Genomic DNA, 10,516 nt, shown 5'->3' on the forward strand with positions numbered 1-10,516 from the left:
AGGCAAAGGAAAAGTCAAAGTCAAAGAAGGCAAAGCCGGCCAGTGAGTACAAGCCCAGCGCTGCCGAGTTTCTCGTCTTTTCTTTCTCCCACTACTGCAAGCCTTGGCGGCGCTTTCCTCATTCCTTCCCTTCCCAACTCTTCCACTCCAGAGACGGGAGTCCAGTCCAGTCGCAGTCAGTCAATCAGCCAGTCCACCACAGGCGACTCAACTCCACTCCACTTCTCTACCACCACTCTTCCTCTCACTCTTCCTCTTCCATCCATCTTCCTTCCCCCTCCAGTCATCCCACATACAGTAATCCCCTCCAACATCAGCCACGATAAAAAGGGCAGCCCCTCCTCGTCTGCACCCCTTCAACCACAACAACACCACGACGTCTGTCTGTCTGTATCGACATCAACAACTATCCTGACCATCCTCTGCTCTGCTCGTACGTAGTGTACCGCACTGGCTCTACATACCCTGCATCTGCGTCATCTCGGCCTAGCCGCGCGCGCCGATTAGGATCTAGTCGCTAACCTCGCCTGGACAGAGAGAGAACTCCAGAACCAGAACTTCTTCCCGTTTGCTGCGCCCTCAAGAAACCTCACGACTCGAACAACACAACCACCCTCCAACCCCCCCACACAACACACACATAACCGTCGCCATGGCGTTGAAGAGAATCAATAAGGAACTTACAGACTTGGGCCGGTACGTTTGCATCTCCCTTTACATTGCGCAGGCTGGCTGCAGCCCTTCGAAATCCTGTCTGCTTGGTGGGGCGGCTTGCAAGCGGGGTTCCACGAAGATTCATCAATACCTCACTTTGAGTATTCAGAGAGGAGAGAGTAAAGGAAATTTGGCTGACATTTGTGTGATTTGTAGTGACCCTCCGTCATCGTGCTCTGCTGGTCCTATTGGCGATGATCTGGTACGTCCCTTCCCCCGACAGCCTCGAGCGGAGAACAAACAAGGCCGTGAACACTGGCACAAGACATGTCGCAAAGAGAAGTTCACTTTTCGAAATCAAATACTGACTGGCTGGTTTGAATAGTTCCACTGGCAAGCTACCATCATGGGTCCTGTAAGTTTCATCTTATCTTCTGTCTTTTCACGGGATTTCCCGCCTTTGAAAACATGAGGCTCCGGCCAACCATGGCATGATGCAATAACATTGAAATACAGCTCTAACAATTTCTACAGTCAGACTCACCATACTCCGGAGGTGTCTTCTTCCTCGCCATCCACTTCCCTACCGACTACCCATTCAAGCCACCCAAGGTCAACTTCACCACCCGAATCTACCACCCAAATATCAACTCCAACGGTTCCATCTGCTTAGACATCCTCCGTGATCAATGGTCCCCAGCCCTGACAATCTCGAAGGGTATGTATACTCGATTCTACTTGTCAAGATGTCTGCTAATCCAATCTCAGTCCTCCTCTCCATCTGCTCTATGCTCACCGACCCCAACCCTGATGATCCACTTGTCCCCGAAATCGCCCACGTCTACAAGACCGACCGATCCAGATATGAGGCAACAGCCAGAGAGTGGACACGTAAATATGCGATCTAGATAAGGGCAAGGCACTGTTCAAGCATACGAAATTCCCGATATTTCCTCCTCGCGCGCGTATTACGGATCTGGCTCTGGCGTCAACATGCTGCTTTGGTGTTTTCTCTTTTTTCTTCATACGTTTCTTTTCGTACCTGCCTGATCTTTGTCCGTCTGCCCCGGGGACCAACATTCTCCGCTTTTCCTCTTGACGCTACTGCACTGCAAATAAGGCTGGGTCTGGGTTGACGATGAACTTGGCTGGCTGGGGTGGAATGGCAGGAAAGAAGGAAGGATTGGAATGAATGGACTGGGAAGCAAGACAGGGCAGGGAAGTCAAAAGGATGGTAGAATCGAATCGAAATCGAATGGAAACCTGGGTTCTGAATTCATATGATCTGTCTGTTGCGTGCTTTGATTGCTAGGGGATGGACGGATGGATGGATCATTGGAGGAAATGATTCCTAGTGTGGAGGATTGGAGGTATGGATGGATGGATGAATGGAGGGAGGAAGGGATGGATTGATTGAGGGTCGGGGTTGGGTTCGGCTTGGTTTGGTGGAATTCGATAGCATCGGAGCGAAATAGATGATCATTGCATTCTGACATAAATGAGGTTCCCTTTCCTTTCGTCTTCCCGGAAGCGTTTCTTTCTCCATTCATCATGACAATTTTATTTCAACCTGGTAGAAAATTTTGTACTGTACTGTACTGTAGGTGAGCGTGCGCTGCTGGTGAGTGAGTGAGTGAGTGAGTCTGTGAGACTTTCTTCTACCTCTCTTGCTTATAGTATTCGGTCAGTCTTTCTTATACGTTTATACTGTCTAGGGAGGTACGTTGGTAGGTACTTTTGAGTTTCTGTTGTGAGCATGGGATGGGATGGGGAATTCATATTTGCGTGTGAGAGATGTGAGAGAGGTGATGTGGTGTGGTGCAGACTGCATTGGACTAGACTGGACTAGATTGAAGTGGTGGTATGTGTGTGTGGTGGTTCAATGAGCGAGCAATGGCTGCTTGATGTGTGTGTGTGTGTGTGTGTGTGTGTGTGTGTGTGTGTGTGTGTGTGTGAGAGAGAGAGAGAGAGAGAGAGAGAGCTGGTATTGTATTGGCATTCTGCTCCCTTGCTTTCGTTTTCTTAGATTCCTTCTTTCTATCTCTCTTTCTTTCTATCTTCCTTTTAAAATATACTTCTCTCTTTTCCTCTCTTTTTTCTCGGGCCTTCTTTTCTCGACTTTTTTGTGTGTGAATGTGTGTATATATGTGAGGGGGGCGGAGGGGAAGGAGAGAGAGAGAGAGGGAGGGAGGCAAGTACTAAATGTTTCTCAATTACTATCATTACTGTACTTGTTGTCCTTGTTGTGTTGTGTTGAGTTCTCGTTATGCTTAGTTAATTGATTGATTTGATGGTATACCTCGTGGAAGCCAGGAAGTGTATCGCATAGGTAGGTACTTGTCTGGAATTCGGGTAGTTGTTGCTTGAATTTCTGTTTATCTGGTTGTGTGTGTGCGTAGCTGGATGGACGGATGGATGGAAGGAAGGAAGGATGAAAGGAAGCACCCTTGAGAAGAGAGTCCTGAGGTGTAGGGCAAGGTACGTAGGTACTTTGAAACTTGATACCCCCAGGATAGGATAGGATAGAAGCGAAGAGAAGAGAGTGACTAAGTCTGTCTTTGCTGCTCTTTCTCTGTAAGTTGTTGAACAAGTAGGTTGATAAGCATCTGTTCAATAGGTGGGAATATTGAGGATAAATAAGGGAGCAAAGGAGGAAGGGAAATGGGAGGAGGAGTTATAGTTTCAGTCTAGTATCAGGGATCAGAAATAAGTAGATTATGTTGATTTGTATGTGTGGAGTTTTCTTTCTCTTTGTTTTTTTTAGATTGTGATGGATATGAATATGAATAGAGCTGTGTCTGGGATGTATTTGTTTGTTGGGTAGTTGAGTTCTTGTGGGGATAGATTGGAATGGAATGCGGAATGGGAAGGGAAGGGGATAGGGGATTGGGGAGATAGTTGGAGATGCGTAGTGAGGTTTTGAGGGTGGGATGAAGGCTGTTGAGAAGGATGAAGGTGTGGACATGGGGGAGTGAGGAGGTAGGAGGTATTGGTTGTTGTGAGGATATATCGATATTAGTACTAGTACCTCCTTCATCAGAAGTCCTCCAAGCAAGAAAGATTTGGCCACAACTCACTCACAAGCCGACGTCCGAACCAAAACTTAAATCTGACTTCAGTCCACCAGAGAGCCTAGCGGGGATTTACATCTTAAGTTCTGCTTCCCGAGAATCTATACCAACGATGCGGTGGAGCTGATATGAGTTGAACTTTTTGGGATTTACAACTGCTTTGAGTATTAGGCAGGGCAGATGGATGCTAGACAGACGGTCGGAAAGTTTGTGTTCAAATTGCAGCAATGAAAAAGAAGAAGAAGAAGAAGAGTAATTCAAGTAAGTGTGCTGACTTTCCTTAGCTTTCGTTTGGGAGAGTAGGTTAGATTAGGTTGGGGTAAAGTTGATGAAGGTATGCTGTTTTCTCTTTTGACTGCCTAGAGAAGTAGGGTTCTAAGAAAAGAGTGGAAATAGAGTGAGGGCGGAGAGAAGAGGTGGTAATGGGTGATGTTGTGATTGATATTGCTTGCGGCTGCGGTTGTGGATGTGAAGAAAATAGGTTAAGAGATTTGAGTTGGGGAGGGAGTTGATGATCATGATACTTACGTAGATGCTGATGATGAGGTTGATGATGGTCTGGATGGTGGTGATCACGACTGAAGTGTTGAATTTCTCAAGGCGGGAAGGGAGGGAAAGAAAGTTCTTCCTTGCAAGACTAATCACTGACAAGTTGCGTGTGTGTCGGAGGAGACGATAATTGTAAGGTCTGTACTGGTGTTCTACATTCGGGCATATTCTATCTTCTTGGATTGCCAGAGCTAATTTCATGTTTCTGTAAGCTTGAACTAGAATTTAGGGAGAGGAAACCTTTACTTCTTTGAAGAGCAGGTGATGGGTGAGAAAATTGGATGAAGATGAGGCACAAAACGGAATGTGGATATGGATCTCTTGTATATACGGTGGACAATTTGCTACTGTGGCTTGAGGAGGGGAGATCTGGAGGCTACGCTTGGAGAAGTTTTGGATTGTTTGTGTATAGAGATGTGGCTTTCGAGTAGTAAAAATGTGCCTTGAAGAGGTGGATGGGGAATGACGGGGAGGACGAGGAAATTGTAAATTGATTGTTCAATATTTAGAATTACTCGGTATATTACGGTAACAGCAGAACCAAGATAAACTAGATAGCCATCAACAGCCAAGAGTTGAGTCAGTTGACCTATGGCAAAATTTCAGACACTTTCTCATTCTTGTTTGTTTTTTCCCGTGGAGTGGCAATGAGATGATAAATTTATCTCTCATACGAAGTATGGGACTGGATGGGTTTATTTCCAATATTTGTTACTCGGATTTGGAAAGAATCGCATATTATTTTTCACTCGTCTCCTGACTTTGAGTGGGGGGCGAAATGAAGTGGAGAATCTGTCCATTATGTCCTTGATAATTCCTTTTTGAGGGGTTTTAGGTCAAGCTGTCGGCTTGAGAAAGTGACTCCGGCCCGAGAAGACTTGCTACGTACCTCCGTAGAGTCCATCGCAACTTCGCAACACCTCAAACGCCACACCTCTTGTCTTGGATGTCGTGTAAGCAAGCTTAAATCCATTCTCCGAGCCTCTCCACTTCGCTCTCCGGAATGACCCGAAGGATCTGGTACAGCACCTGACATGACACAAACAAGAAAACGATTCATTGAGAAGCGAAAAAGAAGGACGTAAGACACAGAACATCAAATCGCACAATTACCCCGCCCCAAGACTGCACCTTGTGCCTTGGTACCTTGGTACAGCTTGGTATCAGGTTACTGTTTATTGAGTTGGGACCACGAGTGTCAAACACTGTCATGACATGCTCGAAACAAGCTTTGTAGAAACGGGTTTGCGTTGAAGTCACCGAAGCCCGAAGTGGAGGTTTGGGGGATGGGAAAGGGCAATGTAAGGCTATGCTGATGCTGAAGAAACAGGCTAAGGAAATGCGGTTAGCTGGATTGTGTGAGGCATAAGAGGATGGTCTGAAAGATGATGTGATTTGATGTCTGGGCAGCGTTTGGTTTCTGATATCGATGCTTGGTCTAGGTTCAGATTGACGGGGAAGCGAAGTCGAGTTTAGGTTTGGATCTCGCTCGAGGTCTATTTTTATCTGATGGCAGCTGAGGCTGGCTTGCGAATATACGAACGAGGGAGATAACTAGAACGCGTAGGTGAAAGAAACACCCACTCGGGAATTCCTTCACACTTGAAATGATCATCAATCGTACCAAACATCAACAACGCCACTTATACATGGGTTACACAGTACAAAATGGGGAGTGTCGGAGGATTTTATAGTGAGGCCGTTGATTTATGGAAGCGAGGGGTCGTCTGGACTTACCGAGTGTTGTATGATTAGAGATCTCCCCCAAGGATATTGATTAAAACGGCTAGGAATGAGGACTTCAACGCTTTAGCGCCGATGGTTGTTACGAACCTCCATGCGATGAGCTTACCGGATTTGGTGTTGCTTCGCTTCTCTTTGCCACTTAACAAGACGGAGGTAATGGAGCTTTTCTTTTTCTTTTGCTGGCTGCGAAATGCAAAGCAATTGGTCATTAGGCATGAAGCATTATAGATTCTGACACGGCCCTCATTTCCGTACCTGCGTACCTGCGTGTCAGACACCCCCGTCCGAAACGACATGGCAATGTTGAAACTAAGCGAGCGGCAGGACGTTGACAGCAACCAATGAGAAGACGCCGTGACAGGCGAAGTGACAGGGGCGTGTCGCACAGACGCCCTCCAAGCGCAGGGGATGAAGAACAGACTCAACAGCGGTTGCTGCTTCCAGCATCCAGCAGCATCCACGTCCTATCAACCCCTATCGATGGCAGCAATTCAATATGGATGTTATCAAAAGATACATCTGTTGTGGATGCCAGAAAGATCTCCAAATGTCTCCCTCAGAACGGTGAGCTAAAGCCAGACAAGCCTCAATTGTCCCTGTGAAGCGGGAATAGTTAACCAGCAGACGAACTGCCAGCTTACGGTGTATCAAAACACCGCAGTCCGTCCCCTACCAAGCGTACACTACTCGTAGCAACATGCGGTTCATATCCATGGCGGCTTCTCTCCTGTTTCGAGCATCCGACCACCAATCACACATGGCATCGCAAGCAGTGCTCTCCCCTCCCAGCCCAGGAGCCCACCAAGGCATGCCTCTTCCCATGAGACCGGCACCGTTCGGTAGGGTTTGTAGCGTACGGGATCAAGCATCGCTCAGACAACGCTTCTGCAACCTGCGGCAAGTGATGAGCAAAGTCAGGCCATCCTTTCCATCGTGGATCCCCCGGGGGTCCTCTTTTGCTCTTGCCGCATAAGCGTGACTGGCTGTGAAGAGGCTCCTCTTCTTCCTTTGCACTTCCTTCTTCTCTTGGCACGGCCCCTCAAACCTAAACCCAGCACTTTTCGTTTCTCCCTACGAGCTCAGGTCAGTTCAGTCCAGTCCAGTTCAGTGCAGTACAGACTTTCTCTCTCCTGTTCTGTTCGGCTGTGCTACTGTTGCCTGTCTGTCGCTCCACCTGTCTGTGTTGTATCCTGTCTTCTCTTCTGCATGCTACCGCAAAGTAAACTTTTATAATACTTCGCTGAACTGGAAGCAGCCACCGGTGCAGGCATTGTGTACAGGTACGTCTATCTTGCTTCAAATCTTCTTATCTCGTCTTGTTCTAGACAGCGTCTACGTCGCCCTCTCCACAGCTCAGCAGATATTGGATGCGCCGTGCTTCATCGTCCTCAGCTAGCTGTCGATCCTCCCAAGCCCTGTCCGCCCTTACATCTACCTGCCTGTCGTCCTCAACTCGTTCCAAACTCTTGCTTACCAGACCGTCGTGTCTCATCGCAGGCTCGAATACTCACGCTCCTTCACAACACCAGCACCTTCTCTTCGACCTTACCACCCTTTACACATTCGGGCTTCTCATCTCAGCAGGCTCTGAATGATATCGCCGTTTTAATACAATACACACAACCGTTCTTTGCCACAGATAATCGGAGGAAGGAAGGGAGAAGTCGTCCAGTTCAAGTAGGAGAAGAGGGGTTCAAAGCGAGACGGAAGGTTGAGGAAAGGCCGACTTGAAGTCGCACCGCTTGCAAGATGGACGAAAAGGGATATGCGAGGAGTAGTACGTCGTCGATGAAGGTATCGGAACGAGCGAGATGGCCGCCCTTGACGAGGATGTTGATGTCGGGGGAAATGAGTGGTGAACGGCCGAAGGACCTCAATGCGCGTGAAAGATTCGACAGGTGGATGGTTAACGAAGGTTATCGACGATTGTGGGTGCCGTCGTAGGTGTTGGATGAACATCAGCTAACGTGTGGTAGTTTCGTCTTCGTCTTCGCTGCCATTCATGCAATGGTCTTCGCCTTCGGTTTCATGAACTATCAGATTAAGGACAACTTATCGATAGCAAGGAGTACGTTCGGTCTGACATATCCGATAGCAAGATCTGCGGCTCTCGTGCTTCATTTTGACGTAGCCATGATTCTGTTCCCGGTCTGTAGAACACTCATTTCTTTGGCTCGACAAACGCCTCTGAACGGCATTGTACAATTCGACAAGAACATTACATTCCATATGACAACAGCTTGGTCGATCGTCTTTTTTTCTTGGGTCCATACGATTGCGCATTGGAACAACTTCGCGCAGATTTCAGCGAAGAACAACCTCGGATTTGGCGGATGGTTACTCGCCAACTTCGTTACCGGCCCAGGATGGACAGGATATATTATGCTCACTGCGCTGATGTGTATGGTCATTACTTCAGTCGAGAAGATGCGTCGTGCCAACTTTGAGCGTTTCTGGTATACTCACCACATGTTCGTAGTGTTCTTCTTCTTCTGGTCTATCCACGGTGCCTACTGTATGATTCAACCCGATATCGCCCCATACTGCGTTGGACTCGGATCCACGGCAATTGGAGTATTCTGGCAATACTGGATGTATGGAGGGTATATCTACCTGATGGAGAGAATTGCCCGTGAGGTCCGAGGCAAGCACAAGACATACATCTCCAAGGTTGTTCAACATCCCAGCATGGTCTGCGAGATTCAGATCAAGAAGGAAAACACAAAGACGAGAGCTGGACAGTATATTTTCTTCTGCTGTCCCGAGGTTTCCGTTTGGCAATATCACCCTTTCACTTTGACTTCAGCACCCGAGGAGGATTACATCTCCATCCATATGAGAATGCAGGGCGACTTTACGAAAGCAGTTGGAAAGGCTCTTGGATGCGAAATCGATAAGCCAAGAGGAGGAGATAAAAAGGATGCATCCCAAGTCGTCAGTGTCAACAAGAACGGACCAGGAGCCGAAGGTGTTGACCCAGCTATTCGCCGAGTACTCCCCCGCGTTTATATCGATGGTCCATTCGGTTCCGCCTCGGAAGATGTCTTCAAGTATGAGATTGCTATGCTTGTAGGAGCAGGTATCGGAGTTACACCATTCGCATCGATTCTGAAGTCCATCTGGTACCGGATGAACTACCCACAAAAGAAGACTCGCCTCCGCAAAGTTTATTTCTTCTGGATTTGTCGTGACTTTGGCTCCTTCGAATGGTTCCGCTCGTTACTACTCGCCATCGAGGCTCAAGATATGGACAACCATATCGAGATCCACACATATCTCACCGCCAAGATCAAGGTCGATGATGCCACCAACATCATGATCAACGATGCCAACGCCGACCGCGATGCCATCACCGGCTTAAGAGCACCTACGAATTTCGGCCGTCCCAATTGGGATATGGTGTTCAAGAGTGTACGCAAGATTCACAGCCCGGCCGAGGCGGGTGTGTTTTTCTGTGGTCCGAAGGTTTTGGGAAGTCAGTTACATATCAAGTGTAATATGTATACCGAGCCTGGTACGTTTTCTCCTATTCCGTCTACCGAATGTTCCCAATTTGGAGCATGTACTAATTGATTACAGGATTCGCCTTCCAGTGGGGCAAAGAGAATTTCTAGACGGACAAAATGGCAACTTTGCAAACTTTTTTCTGTTTATTCTTCATTTAAGGCAGCGTGCATGGTATGCGGTAGATGGACGGAATGGATCAGGTGATGGGACTGATGATATTATTGAGGATGCATCTGGGGGAGAGGGGCAAGCGCGAGCGATGGTATATATATCGGAGGGACTAGATGTCCGCCACCCAGATGGACCTTTTGTCGTCTTCATCTCCTTTTCCTTTTTTTATCGGAAAGCAAATTATAAGAAATGTGTATTTTACTCGTTTCTGCTTTTCCAACCCCTACTGTTGGTTGTCATTTTTGATGAATTTTTCCAGTTCGGTTCGGTTCAGCAGCGCCTGGCGCGTTTATTTGATGCTGGGAGGAGCTTAGGTTGTTGAGTTCGGATGGCATGAAGAGATGATGGTAAGGTTTATGTATATAATTCATTAGACAGATGGTATAGCATGGACCGGATGAACTGGAATGACATGAGTTGGGTTGATAATAGACGATGGCACTCTGAAATCGCAATAGTGGAGATGCACAGTTGCTCTCCATCGCTCTACTTCTTCTCCTCTGTACCTCTCTCTGTTTCCAGAAAAACTCATCACCACAATGCAGCTCCTTCGGAGTCTACTCCTGACCGAGCTGTTCCCGAAATCATTCAATGACAACTCGGAAGATTGATAAGAACGAAGATGAAGATGAGCTTAATACAGTTACTTAGTTTTACAAGACATAATAAGCCTTGAACCGGGGAGGGGAGGCAGGGGATAAAGAGCCGATGTATTGTGTTGTATCGGAGATGCGTTTGATCGCCGATATGCGAGCGGGAGAATCGTACGATTCTTTCCCCTGTTCTATTTCTGGGCTTGGCGGGCTCGCCCGAGCTTG

The 10,516-nt window shown here is 47.6% G+C and overlaps 2 protein-coding genes across 2 annotated transcripts; both read left to right on the forward strand.

The window, feature by feature from the left end:
- Positions 1-652: 652 nt before the first annotated feature.
- UBC4 (Ubiquitin-conjugating enzyme E2 4) lies at positions 653-1,562 on the forward strand (the record flags this gene model as incomplete). The annotated part of the gene is made up of 5 exons (XM_058507885.1): positions 653-696; positions 871-916; positions 1,040-1,069; positions 1,189-1,372; positions 1,423-1,562. The coding sequence occupies 5 exons, from the start codon at positions 653-655 to the stop codon at positions 1,560-1,562; spliced, it is 444 nt and encodes a 147-aa protein (XP_058357056.1).
- A 4,910-nt stretch (positions 1,563-6,472) lies between these two features.
- ONS95_014232 (uncharacterized protein) lies at positions 6,473-10,168 on the forward strand. The gene is made up of 5 exons (XM_058507886.1): positions 6,473-7,103; positions 7,276-7,300; positions 7,518-7,948; positions 7,997-9,534; positions 9,600-10,168. The coding sequence occupies exons 3-5, from the start codon at positions 7,770-7,772 to the stop codon at positions 9,632-9,634; spliced, it is 1,752 nt and encodes a 583-aa protein (XP_058357057.1). The 5' UTR covers positions 6,473-7,103; positions 7,276-7,300; positions 7,518-7,769; the 3' UTR covers positions 9,635-10,168.
- Positions 10,169-10,516: the final 348 nt, after the last annotated feature.

This window comes from Cadophora gregata (assembly GCF_030347475.1).
Source record: "Cadophora gregata isolate MNR1 chromosome Unknown scaffold_8, whole genome shotgun sequence".
NCBI lineage: Eukaryota > Fungi > Ascomycota > Leotiomycetes > Helotiales > Ploettnerulaceae > Cadophora > Cadophora gregata.

Coding starts and splice junctions, on each gene's coding strand:
- ONS95_014232 (XM_058507886.1), top strand. CDS start 7,770: ATGGACGAAAAGGGATATGCGAGGAGTAGTACGTCGTCGATGAAGGTA. Junction 7,949..7,996: donor AACGAAGGTTATCGACGATT/GTGGGTGCCGTC, acceptor AACGTGTGGTAG/TTTCGTCTTCGTCTTCGCTG. Junction 9,535..9,599: donor TAATATGTATACCGAGCCTG/GTACGTTTTCTC, acceptor AATTGATTACAG/GATTCGCCTTCCAGTGGGGC.